This window comes from Gobius niger (genome assembly GCF_951799975.1).
Source record: "Gobius niger genome assembly, chromosome: 8".
NCBI lineage: Eukaryota > Metazoa > Chordata > Actinopteri > Gobiiformes > Gobiidae > Gobius > Gobius niger.
This window is the reverse complement of record NC_136859.1, coordinates 11,018,518-11,031,937: the sequence shown is the minus strand read 5'-3', so window position 1 is coordinate 11,031,937 and position 13,420 is coordinate 11,018,518. Positions and strand designations below refer to the sequence as shown.

The following is a 13,420-nucleotide window of genomic DNA, read 5'->3' as shown; positions in this document are numbered from 1 at the left end:
GGACTGAGCTACTCACATACACCATGGAGCGGCAGCATGGTGCCACGCCGCTGTCCGGGGCTGTCGACAGGATGGCGAAGAAGGCTCCCTCAATGGCTATGGGAGAGCGGTTGGCAGCCGACAGACTGAGGTTGACGGGGCGTAGGACGTCGCGTGAGAATCCACACGACAGAAACTCTGCCAGGGACCAAAGGTCTGACTGTGCGCCAGTGTCAGCAATGGCGGATATTGTTACCCCAGCGTCCGAACCTCTGCCACTGGAGCTGCCTCTTGGCACGCCCGCGTCGTCCACTGAGATGGTAATTGACACCCGGGGGTGGTCTCTCAGCCTGGCGCGCCTCCATTCGCCCCTGGAGAAGATGTGGTGCTCAAGCTTGATGGGCTTGGGGTTGTTGACACTACCATGTGTAGCGCGAGTGTGGCGTCGACTCCCACGATGATTACCAGGGCGAGCTCCAGCCATTGATGAGATCTGGGAGATCAGCTCTGAGGCCATGGCAGCCTGCTGGCCTTCAGATGATGGTGGGGGCCGCCTCTTACGCCGACGGGCTCTGTAACAGTCAATGCAGACCTGGTGAGGCTTAGAATTCCATCCCCGAGGCCCCTCTGTGAAGACTTTAAAGGCGCTGTTACAGTCCGGGCAAGAGGCCTGTTTAGCCTTGTCTACTGGGGCTGTAGCCTGTGTGGGGCTCATCGGTGGGTCCTTCTTCAAGCGCCGAAATGATGACATGGCTGATAGAGTGGGTGACGGGAGAGCATTGCGAGCCATTTCTTTGTTTTCAACAAGTGCAATCACCTCGTTCACGGGTTTCCACAGGATATCAGGCGTGCCTAGTGTCTCACGACGTATGTCTGAATCATAAATTCCATTAAGTAGGACGTCACGTATGATGTGGTCAGTGTAGTCCACGTTCTGGCCACATAAACATAAAGCACTGCAGTCACACGTCTCCGCCTTCCCTCGTACTCTGGCAGTGAAGGCCCGGAATGCTTCGTCTCGCTCCTGATGCAGCTGAAGCAGTTCAGTGCGCAGGACACATGTGGCAACCGGAATAACTGCTAGCGAGCGCATGGCGGCCATCAAATCCGCCAATGACCAGTGGCATGTGGGTTCGCTTTCAACAGGCTGTCTCCGAGTCCAGGCCCAGCACACTGAAACAATTGGAAAGTAGCCTGGGTGTCGCCTATGCCCGAGCCAGTGCGGAAGACATCCCAACGACGTGTGAATACGTTCCATTCCTCTATCGATACACCGATGTCGACTTTAGGACGATCAAGTTTTGGGCCTAGAGGTGTTGGGGCTTGGGCTGGCGTGGCTGTGGCAGGCGGGTTTTGATGGGCAAATCCATGATTCGTTAGCAGGGCTATGGCGAGGGCTTCAGACACATCTTCAGTCACGAAAGTGCATCCGGGGACGGAACATCCAACGACAACCATGGCTCCTTCATGAAGAAACACTCCTCAATGTCGAATAATGTCTTTAATGACAGAGATGAAGGAGCCCTACAATAATACAAACAATTGCAGGATAAGTGAATGGTAAAACTCCTAAATGTGACCGTACAATAACATAGGTAATTACATATTACAACATTGCACATAATATGCAACTGTTGTGTAAATTACGTTTTAAAACATTAAACATGGGACTTACATGAATTAGGCTGAATAGCACAATCAAACACCTTGCCATGAACATGAGCGTAACAACCAATATATCCGGTTCCTCACTTAGCCGGTAATAGTAACATCCTACATTGCCCCCTAGTGGCCAGTGATAAATCCTTCACTTGTGTTCCCACCGCCCGTTCATGTATTTACTTGAGAGGAGAAATCTAAGTTACCTATGTAACTATAGTTCTACGAAATGTGTGCGCCGCCCTTAGGCTGCGCTATTGCATATCTCTCGGAAGCGCCAGCTTCCCGCCCTGAGAGGATCAAAGAACTGACCGCTCCAATCATACTTGGGGTCCACTCACCCCTGACCCCTATAAAAGGGGGACTCTCCCTTCAATCGTCTCCTTTGAACTCAGCCATCGAAGAGAGGTCGTGCCCAGGGCTGCCAACTCTCACGGTTTCACCGTGAGACACACGCATTTGAGTGCCTTCACACGCTCTCACGCCACACTCCTCATATCACACGCTCAACCAAAAAATATCCTTGACTTTTTGCAGTGAGCGGCTGCAGACGCTTTATTGTGTCTGTGTGCCCGTCCACGGCTCCTCTGGCGTGTGTGTGTGTGTCTGTCGGCGGCTCTAGTGATGTGATATGAACGGGTTCGTGGAGGTGAACGGCTCATTTTTTGTACAGTATTATTCGAATGCACGACGCGCGGGACGTGAGCGCGGACCGCGGGGAAAGGGTTTTAGAGCGCGGCTCCGGGGAATCAGCGAGAGAGAGAGAGCGCCTGAACGCTCCCAGCGCCAGCTCTCCCGGGCCATGGGAGAGAAAAAGGCGCGTGTGTTCCGTATGTGAGGAGGCGGTTACAGGAGCCCCGACACTCACATCGTCCACCTGTTAACTCAGCTCACTCCACTCTTGGCCGCCTCCGAAGCGACATCACCGCGCACTGCCTCCTCCTCCCCGGTCACCTCCGCTGCTGCTGCTGCCCCACGAGGAGCTCAAAGTGAGCAGCATAAGGCAACGAGTTTGAGAAATAAAAGTCCTAATGAAATAATAAACAGCGGAGATCGCGTTGAAGCTAGACCTCTTTTACTTAAGTTTTTTTAGCCCCTTTGGCGCGAGGGAGAGAGAGGCAGAGAAAAAGTAGTTATTAAATTGAATAATCATTCAAAGTTTAATCATCAAACATGCTCTAACTGCAAAATACAGGGATCAAATGTTCATATTTTCTAAAGCTTGTGCTGCTGTTTGTTGGTAATAATTGGAATGACTGACTCAGAGAAACAGAGACATTGTGTCATTATTAATAATAATAATAATAATAATCCCGTAGGGCGCCCTCTCTGGACATCCTGTCCGCGCCGACATTGCGAGATCCGGGAATGTGGCGCGCTTTCAGAGAGGCCAGGCGGATGCTCGCCCAGTTGAGCACCTCCGCTGCCAGCCTGTGGAGAGCGGGGGACCTGGTCCCCCCCTGCCTGTTCAGGTAGGCCACCACTGTGGTGTTGTCCGACCGAACTAACACGTGGCGACCCTGCAGATGGGTGGCAAAGTGTAGGAGGACTTTCTGCACTGCCTCCATCTCTAGGAGGTTGATGTGTCTCAGAGACGGGGGCCAAACACCGCTCGCCGTGAGATGGCCCAGTACTCCGCCCCAGCCGGTCAGGGAGGCGTCTGTGAACACCTCCGTGTAATGGAGCCCGTAGCCCATTTGGACCCCCCGATGGAGGCGCTCGGGGTCCAACCAGAATTCTACGTCGGACCTTGCGGCGGGGGACAACCGCACCCGCGTCAAGTCCCTCACACGGCGGGACTCGAGGCGTGAAAACCAGCATTGAAGGCCTCTCATATGCAGCAGACCCAGTTGAACCACCGGGTGGGCTGATGCCATCATGCCGAGCAGGGAGCGGATTCGCCGTGGTACAATCCGTGGTACAACACCCGTAGACCCAGATCCAGAATCACCGACTGCCTTTCCAGGGAGAGGGAGGCCCTCATGCCCTTGGAATCCAAGCGCAAACCCAGATAGACCAATTCCTGGGTCGGAGCCAGTCGACTTTTCTCCCGATTGACAACCAGCCCCAGCCGAGAAATGTGCCTCAGCACAGCGGCCGTGTGGGCTTCGGCCTCCTGTGGGGAGGAGGCCAAAATAAGCCAATCGTCGATGTAAGTCAGGATTCTGAGACCCTGACGGCGAAGCGGCTCCAGCGCTACCTCCACACACTTCGAGAAGGTGCGTGGGGAGAGGGAGTAGCCAAATGGGAGGCGGCAATACTCGTAGCATTTGTCCCCGACTGCGAACCGGAGAAACTTCCTGTGCGCTGGGACAATGGGGATGTGGAAGTATGCGTCCATTAGGTCCACTGAAGTCATCCAATCTCCGGGCCTGACGCATTGCAGCAGCTGCTGCACCGTGAGCATGCGGAAAGGCCTCTTCACAATGTAGTGATTGAGAACCCGTAGGTCCAGAATGGGCCGCACACCGCCGCTCTTTTTGGGAACGAGGAAATACGGGAAATAAAACCCCATCCTCGCTCTGAGCGGCTCCACCTCTGCTATGGCGCCGCGCCGTAGTAGAGAAACCACTTCTCTTGTGAGCGCCGCTGTCTCGGCTGCGCTGCGTAACCTTGTCTTGAGGATACCGCGAAAGCCTGGAGGTCTCCGAGAGAATTGTAGAGCGTATCCCCTTCTGAGCGTTCTGTCCAGCCAGGGCGCTCTGAGGAGCCCTGTGTCTTTCCAGACCTGGTAAAACTCTGTCAGGGGCCGTACCACGACACTGAGTGAGAGTGGGTAAACGGGCCCGCCCACAGGCTCCGCTCTCGGCGGTGAGCCGCAGCGTGGGGGGCCCTGCCCGAAAGGGCTGACGCTCCCGGGAGAGAACAGACTCATCGGCCGAGAAAAGAGCGCGCTCAGATCTACGCTTCTTAGCGGGGATTTGAGAGCGCGTGGGGAGTGTAAGGGAAGAGGGTCTACACATAGACTTACACCGCTGCCCCGAGGCTTTTAGAGAAGCATGCTGACGAGCTGCAACATCATGGGGAGCTAACGTGCCTGACATGTCATATCGCCTTTTTCCTCTCCCGCTCCTCAGCGGCAGAGAGCGGGAGCGCGGAGACGAGCACTGAGCAGAAGTATGAGAGCCAATCACAGGCCTTATTTTGCTCGAGCCCCCTCTTTCTTCCATGTTCGCTGTCTTATGTACAGTCGACCAATCACTGTCGAGGAACAGCGCATCACAGCTGGGTCTCGCTGTCAGAGCAGCAGTATGCCCACATTCACTCATGTGAGACAGTGCGCTCGCGGTAGCGATAGCCGCGGTGACACGAGGGCTAGCTCCATCCGCAGCCCGAGTGCAAGAGTCAGAGCGCGTTACACACGCGTCCTTGACAGGCAGCGGAGCTGAGCGGCAAAGAGCGTTCAGCGGGGCCCCCTGAGCCCTGCTGTAACGGGCCGAGCGGCCTATATTCACGTCTTTAAATCCCCCCCTTCCTCCCCTGAAGCCCGGAGCAGGACGGCGGTCACGCCTCGGGCTGGGATCATCGCTGCACCGACGATCCGGAACCTGGGGGCGTCGAGGAGCTGCACGTGAGGAGGACGCGGGGCCTCGACGAGGGGGGGATCTGCGTTTGTCCGCCTCCTTCAGCGTGGACAAGCCCAGCCAAAGATGGCGGCAGCCGACCTGTGCTGCGCACATGGTCCGTCCACCGTCGAGGGCAAGAGCCTGTGACATGCGGGCGAAGGCCGCCATGGTGGTCTCCGCCTCCTCGAACTCTTCGCGGGACAGCTGGTCACGACCGCGGATGAGTTTGTCCAGAGAGGCGGTGAGCAGGGCCATATTGTTAGCTAACGCCACGACCTGTGCAGCGTTAGCGTAACAGCGGTTAAGGATGGAAGCTGTGAACCTATCCCGCTCTGAGGGAAGGTCCACTCTACCGCCGGGCCAGAGAGAAGAGGACGGGAGAAGGGACATTCTAATCCCGTCCTCGATGGCGGGGACGCTCTTCGGCTGGCCCCATCCTTCCACAGTGGCGTACACACCGTACGCTAGTGCTGGAGTGCGGGCGGAGTACGGACTGCCCCAGTCACGCATAGCGTAGTGGAGGAGGGAATCCACGCGAGGGGCAACGACCACCGGTCGCTGCCTGTCGCGGGTGTTGCCAAACAGGACGCGGAACCGATCCGCCGCTGGAGCTGGGGGCTGCGGAGGCATCGTCAGCTCCATTCGAGCCGCAGCTGAAGTGATGAGGCGATCCATGGGGTAACGCTCCCGCGGCTGCATCTCCTCGGAGAAAAGAGAGAGTGCGTCTTCATCAAAGAAGCGCTGCTCATCATCTTCATCGTCCGCAGCCCAGTCCCTTCTCGGAACAGGCGGAGGCGGCGGGCTCCGCTCCCGCGCCGGGGAGACTGAAGCCGGGGAATCCCCGCTCGAAGTATCCGATTCCTGATCGGATAACTTTTGAGAGGCAGGGGCCAAAAAGGCGCGGCGACGCTCGCGCTCCTCCCGAGGGAGCGCGAGGCAAGCGGCACAGGAACCGTCATCTGCAGAGTGGCGCCGGCCCAGGCAGAGGAAGCAGCTACCGTGCTGATCCCCCGCGAGGAGCGGCGCCGTGCAGGACCCGCAAACCCGTTGCTTGACGCCGGAGGGCGACGGGGGTTCAAGCGAAGGTATGCGGTGAGTCATCTTTGTCAATTCTTGAAATCTTCGTCAATTCTAGAAGTCGAGAATCCAATTCAGAGCAAAGCTGAGAGAAAAAGGAGACGATTGAAGGGAGAGTCCCCCTTTTATAGGGGTCAGGAGTGAGTGGACCCCAAGTATGATTGGAGCGGTCAGTTCTTTGATCCTCTCAGGGCGGGAAGCTGGCGCTTCCGAGAGATATGCAATAGCGCAGCCTAAGGGCAAGCACACAATTGAAGTAGAACATGTGCACTGGTTGTATTTTAATGCTTATTGGTGAATACTTTTATGTGTTCAAGAGGGTGGACATCTGCTACAACTACGCATACATCAAGCTGTGAAAACATGAGCTGGAACAAGCCTAAAGCATATTGAAAACTCACCATTCACAGCTCCAGGAGGCAGAGAATAATAGGGTTCATCACAGTAATACTGCATCACAGAGCCGTACTGGTTTGGTTCACCAGAGAGGAAGGACACGCCTCCGTTTAACAGGGGATCTGGGTCTCCACAATCAATATCTGCAGTTCAACACATAAACATCAGGTAAAAATAGTATTCTTTATTGACAGACTCAATGTCCGTTTAGGCAAGTAACAAATAAATAGGTTTATGTTTTAATGTGTTTTTTCAGCACCAAGGGTAAGGCTGGGTACTGTTGAACAATACGATTTAGAAAAAGATTTGTTGTTGTAAAGTGGTAAATTAACTTTGATTCGTTCAAGCTTCTGGTATATAAAAAATAATTGAAGTATCGAAAGCAGATGTATGAAAACGTATGATTTAGAGACCAAGTTTTGATGCCTGTTGGGTCCAGGGACCGCATTAAAGGAAGTTGCTTGGACATTACAGCTGAAATCAATGATACACATTTAAAGGAAGAGGCCATCGTTTTTACATATTGACCTTACCTTAGCTTTTGTCTATTTTAGCCTCACATTGACTGGCACTTGGAGAACATTCTTAAACACAATAAAAATCAAATTTTTACTAGGGATGTCCCGATCCGATCACGTGATGGGAAATCGGGCCCGATCACGTGGCTACGGACTCGATCGGAATCGGACAACACCTCCCGATCAGGACTCGGATATTTATGCGTGTCCATTCTCGTTGCTTTTGATCAGATTTCGAGCTACCGCGAACCACTTTCTGTCCTCTCCCCCGGCCCAGCGCCTCTGTCACTCACTCCACCTGCTGCGTCAAACCACTCGCACCATCGCTCAGTCCATGTCCCCCCTTTGTCTGAGAAATCCACAAATCCACACAAGTGCCAGCGCAGGAGAACAATAACAACATCTCCCATAACCCGTGCAGAGTTTACTGTAGGCTAAGCAAGGAGAGAGAAGTGATAACGGACGGGAAGACAGGACGCGGAGAGAGCGGTGAGAAGTAGCAAACAGCTGTTTTTATCGCTATTACACCGCTACATGTGACTAAACCATGCCTACTCAGACCCCACTGAGCAGAGAAACCCTCCTCGCGTTTCTGCACGCGCGGACCTCCACCCTGTCCCGGTTTTCAGGCTGGGAAATGTGGTCACCCTATATCTACTTTTTAAAGAGACTGTAATCAAGTTAACATGGCACGTTTAGCTTTTGGCCAAATATATTGTGTTATTTAACTGCCACATTAGTGCTGTGTTTTTTTTCTGTGCTGCCAGACAGTTTTTTACATTGCAGTGCTTAAAAAATGTATTGACCAAGTTTTGTTTTCATTGCCAATCAACAAACACATTTAATAAAGAATGGGATTCTAGATCACCCTCTCTGTGTAAACTATATTACACTGTAAAGACTAATATTCTTGCTTACTTGAGAAAACAGACTTAGTAGAGTTACTCTCTATATCCAAAGAAGAAGAGGAAGAAGATCTTTATTTATATAGCGCCTTGAATGAAAACAAGTTGAATAGTATCGTTTTTTTTTCTTAATTTTTAAAATAATGTATTAGGTATCGGATCGGGACTCGGTATCGGGCAATTCTCAAAATCAAATGACTCAGACTCGGGGGCAATAAAACCTGATCGGGACATCCCTAATTTTTACCTAAAGCCATTATAGGTAATATATTAGTACCTCGCTTAGTCAGAGTTTTTTCCACATTGTCCCAAAAAAGCATCAGAAGAATAAAAACGTGCTTCATAGTTGCTTTGAACTGAAAACTGCAGCTGGTTTGTTTCATAGCAGGTCATTAACCCTTAGACTCACTCTGTTACCAAAAACACAGCCCCCTTATCGATTTGAAAATGTCTAGGGGCCTCCCACTAATAATAATGAACTTTATCCAAAGGGATTTGTTTTTATTTAACAGCTAAAATTACATAAAAAGCAACATCTAGCAAGGGATGTTGCTAAATACTGGTGTAAAGGGGTTTATTTTAACAAATAAATATATTTTTCCTTCCTTATGTTTCTCAAAAGTACTTATTTTATGGACAAGCTTTGGGGGAGTTGAACTTCCTGATGGCCTTGTGTATGAAACTGTTCTTCAGTCGACTGGAACTGACCCGTGGATTCTCCTCCCTGAAGGCATTACCTTGAAGAGACTGTGCGTGTGTGTTTTCTTTCATAGTTTTGTGGATCCAGTCCACGTAGTTGGACACTCGGGTGTAAAACCCATATCTGCCAGCTTCAGCACATCCAACCCCCCAGCTCACGATCCCGGCCGCCCAGTAGTGGTCGTTGCTCCAGAGGGCAAAGGGACCTCCACTGTCCCCCTCACAAGAATCCTTTTTTCCGTTTGTGAGTCCAGCACAAAACATGTTGAGAGATTCCTCTGGGACATTGGACATGGTTCTTCTAAGGACATCGCGTGATTTAGTGCAAGCCCTTGGATCCACCACTGGGAGGCGCACATATTTAAGTGTTTTTGATAGATGGTAGCCACTTTCAACTGTCCTTGTGAGACCAAACCCCGAAACAACTCTGAAAGGAAACATCAGTTATGAATATTTTTAACATTCATATTGTTTTATTGTAATTGTTTGTACTGAAAGTCAGTTAAAATCATTACAGATTATTATTAGATTTTTGTTTTTAGATTAGTCTCTACAATAATATGAATACAAATAAAATAAAAAGAAGATCATGTGACTCTATCCTGCTCTTACCCCGTCCTGTTTTGAAGAGTGTTGTTCTCTGGGGGCAGACAGATTGGCATCACAAACTTATTAAAAGTTACAGGCGCTGGAAGTTTAATCAGGGCGATGTCATTGTCAAAGTTCAAATGCTCAGTATTATTGTATCCTGGGTGTAGATGAACAGAAGCAGCAATCGCATTTGGAACTTGGAAATCTGTCTGAGTGTTTGTTCCCCAAAACATCTGCACAAGTAAAACAAAAAACAACAGCTCTGTCCAGTTGCATTAAGGCAATCAAACAACTGTCTCTTTTGGACGTGTTCATGATTTATCACTAAAGAGCTTATACTTCAAAAATAAAAAAATATTATATTTTCCTGTTTATTACCTCTATATCATTGGCTGGTCTTGGCTGCATGTATGGACTCAGGACATGGGCAGCAGTCAGGACCCAGCGATCGGCGATGAGCATGCCCCCTCCACCAGACACACGCACCTGCCACGGGATACTGCCCTGTGGAGCATTTCTGCCTCCAATAATCCGCTCGATACCCAATAAATCGACTCTGGGCTTACCACAGACTAAAGGTACAACATCATTAGAAAACAACTCCTGCGACACAAGTGGAAGTGCAGAAAGAGGGATATTACCTGGTGAACAAATGGGTTTTAGACCAAAGTCATCGACAGCTCTCCACTTTCCGTCTGCTTCACAACTGAAACTTACTGAGTGAAGGAAAAGATTGCATTTAAAATCATGTTTCTGAAAACATTTACAGATTGCACTTGTGTTCCCACCGCCCGTTCATGTATTTACTTGAGAGGAGAACATGTGCACTGGTTGTATTTTAATGCTTATTGGTGAATACTTTTATGTGTTCAAGAGGGTGGACATCTGTTACAACTATGCATACACCACGCTGTGAAAACATGAGCTGGAACAAGCCTAAAGCATATTGAAAACTCACCATTCACAGCTCCAGGAGGCAGAGAATAATAGGGTTCATCACAGTAATACTGCACCACAGAGCCGTACTGGTTTGGTTCACCAGAGAGGAAGGACACGCCTCCGTTTAACAGGGGATCTGGGTCTCCACAATCAATATCTGCAGTTCAACACATAAACATCAGGTAAAATTAGTATTCTTTATTGACAGACTCAATGTCCGTTTAGGCAAGTAACAAATGAATAGGTTTAAGTTTTAATGTGTTTTTTCAGCACCAAGGGTAAGGCTGGGTACTGTTGAGCAATACGATTTAGAAAAAGATTTGTTGTTGTAAAGTGGTAAATTAACTTTGATTGATTCGTTTAAGCTTCTGGTATATAAAAAAATAATTAAGTATCGAAAGAAATGTATAAAAACGTATGATTTAGAGACCAAGTTTTGATGCCTGTTGGGTCCAGGGACCGCATTAAAGGAAGTTGCTTGGACATTACAGCTGAAATCAATGATACACATTTAAAGGAATAGGCCATCGTTTATACATACTGAGATATGTTCTTTGACGAGTTCTTTAGGACCTATCTGATCTTCACCCGTGCCTTCAATCACGTAAACACAGCGCAGACGGCGTTAGCATTTAGCCTCTCCCTCTTTCCTCTATAGTTCCAAAACAGGTCAAGATAGAAGCTACCAAGCTCTTCCACGTTTTCCCTATTTAAATATGGTTACGTGAAGTGTTTCACTACAAAGTATGATTACACAAAATTAAACAATGTGGATTTTCGAAGCGGATAAAAGGGGGAACTATATTGTAAGGTGTAATAATACCAGGAGTAGTTCGAAATCCGCGCAGTAATCTTCACTTTACTGTGTGGATGCCAAACTACTCCTGGTATTATTACACCTTACAATATAGTTCCCCCTTTTATCCGCTTTGAAAATCCACATTGTTTAATTTTGTGTAATTATACTTTGTAGTGTTCACGTAACCATATTTTAATAGGGAAAACGTGGAAGTGTTTGGTAGCTTCTATCTTGACCAGTTTTGGAGCTATAGATGGTTTTCCGTTCCCATGATCCTCTGCGCCGCGCTGCCATTTTGTGTGGCGTTCGACAATGTTTATGCACGACTCGCATGCACATTTCATGAATAATTGTGTCTACTACGGCCGTTCTGTAGTCGCTAATGTGTTTTTTTTCACTCACAATGAGCCATGTGATGGGTAGGCTAACATAATCATTGTGATGTACACATGCACGGTAATCATAACAGTAAAACACGTAAGGCCCAGCGTGCACTTAAACTTGTCCATCGAACCAAACAAACAGCCGTCATGTGAGCGGTTAAACAATGAGGAATGGCTGTATTTATAACGTGTATCAGTGCCAATCTGTGCTGCGTTTACCTTCTGATGAACGAAGAGAGTAACAGCGGCCGACTCGCGCTCTTCCCCGGCCTTCTCCTCACACTCTCCCCGAGCGACTCACGCTCTTCCCCGGCCGCCTCGCTCTCGCCTCCCCGGCCTTCTCCTCACACTCTCCGGCCACCTCGCTCTCGCTTCCCCGGCCTTCTCCTCACACTCTCCGGCCGCCTCGCTCTCGCCTCCCCGGCCTTCTCCTCACACTCTCCGGCCGCCTCGCTCTCGCCTCCCCGGCCTTCTCCTCACACTCTCTGGCCGCCTCGCTCTCGCCTCCCCGGCCTTCTCCTCACACTCCCCGGCCGCCTCGCCTCCCCGGCCTTCTCCTCACACTCCTCGGCCGCCTCTTGCTCTCGCCTCCCCGGCCTTCTCCTCACACTCCCCGGCCGCCACTCGCTCTCGCCGGGTCTCACTTTACAGGGACGGCCTGGGCTTCCTCCGTGATTTGTCCAGTCTCATTTCTCTGCTAGCTGCTAACTGTATCTGGTTTGCGTTTGACTGCAGCATGAAAAAATACAAGTCTACTATGAGCTCATTCTAGACTTGCTTATTTCATGCTAGCAGCTAGCCCCGTTGTCACATCTGTTTGATGCCACTTTTTCTCATTTATCTGTTATCTGTCAGATAAAAGCTGACAGATCCTGGCAAAACCAGTGTACATCAGCCAAGACATGAGACTCAGACACAGACACAGAGCGGAATAAGCACAGGCTGCCCCGTAAAGTCAGACCCTACACCCGGGACAAGCGGTAGGCGGCCATAGTTTAAATCTGTTGTACGAAAGTTTTTGTGTTTCTGTTACTTAGTGATGAATTACTTTTGGGATATTGAGACATTTTCTCTTCGTCATGTCGGGATCAGCCCAACACAACACAGGTGTGAGCACTATTTCTTCACCATATTATCAATGATCCGTAACACAAACAATTAGACCCTTGACACACATGATGGCGCCATATGGAACTATGCAGGAGTGTGACGTCAATGGAAAACTATCTATAGTGGAGAGGGGGAGAGGCTAAATGCTAACGCCGTCTGCGCTGTGTTTACGTGACTGAGGGCACGGGTGAAGATCAGACAGGTCCTAAAGAACTCGTCAAAGCAAAGGTAAGAACATATCTCAGTATGTAAAAACTGTGGCCTATTCCTTTAAAGAAAGTTGCTGGGACAATACAGCTGAAATAAATGATACACATTTAAAGGAATAGGCCATCGTTTTTACATATTGACCTTACCTTAGCTTTTGTCTATTTTAGCCTCACATTGACTGGCACTTGGAGAACATTCTTAAACACAATTAAAAAAATCACATTTTTACTTAAAGCCATTATAGGTAATATATTAGTACCTCGTTCAGTCAGAGTATTTTCCACATTGTCCCAAAAAAGCATCAGAAGAATAAAAACGTGCTTCATAGTTGCTTTGAACTGAAAACTGCAGCTGGTTTGTTTCATACAGCAGGTCATTAACCCTTAGACTCACTCTGTTACCGAAAAAATCGATAAGGGGGCTGCCTTATCGATTTGTTTTTATTTAACAGCTAAAATTACATAAAAAGCAACATCTAGCAAGGGATGTTGCTAAATACTGGTGTAAAGTGGTTCATTTTAACGAATAAATATATTTTTCCTTCCTTATGTTTTTCCAACATACTATTTTATGGACAGGCTTTGGGGGA

At 49.3% G+C, this 13,420-nt stretch overlaps 1 protein-coding gene across 1 annotated transcript; it reads right to left on the bottom strand.

Annotated features, from left to right (window-relative positions):
- Positions 1-7,484: 7,484 nt before the first annotated feature.
- Positions 7,485-13,171, bottom strand: LOC306966823 (complement C1r subcomponent-like; the record flags this gene model as incomplete). Its single annotated transcript, XM_079561639.1, has 7 exons — positions 13,091-13,171; positions 10,349-10,486; positions 10,032-10,106; positions 9,769-9,962; positions 9,412-9,623; positions 8,809-9,226; positions 7,485-7,544 (listed from the first exon to the last, which is right to left on the bottom strand). The coding sequence occupies exons 1-7, from the start codon at positions 13,155-13,157 to the stop codon at positions 7,485-7,487; spliced, it is 1,164 nt and encodes a 387-aa protein (XP_079417765.1). The 5' UTR covers positions 13,158-13,171.
- Between the last annotated feature and the right edge of the window lie 249 nt (positions 13,172-13,420).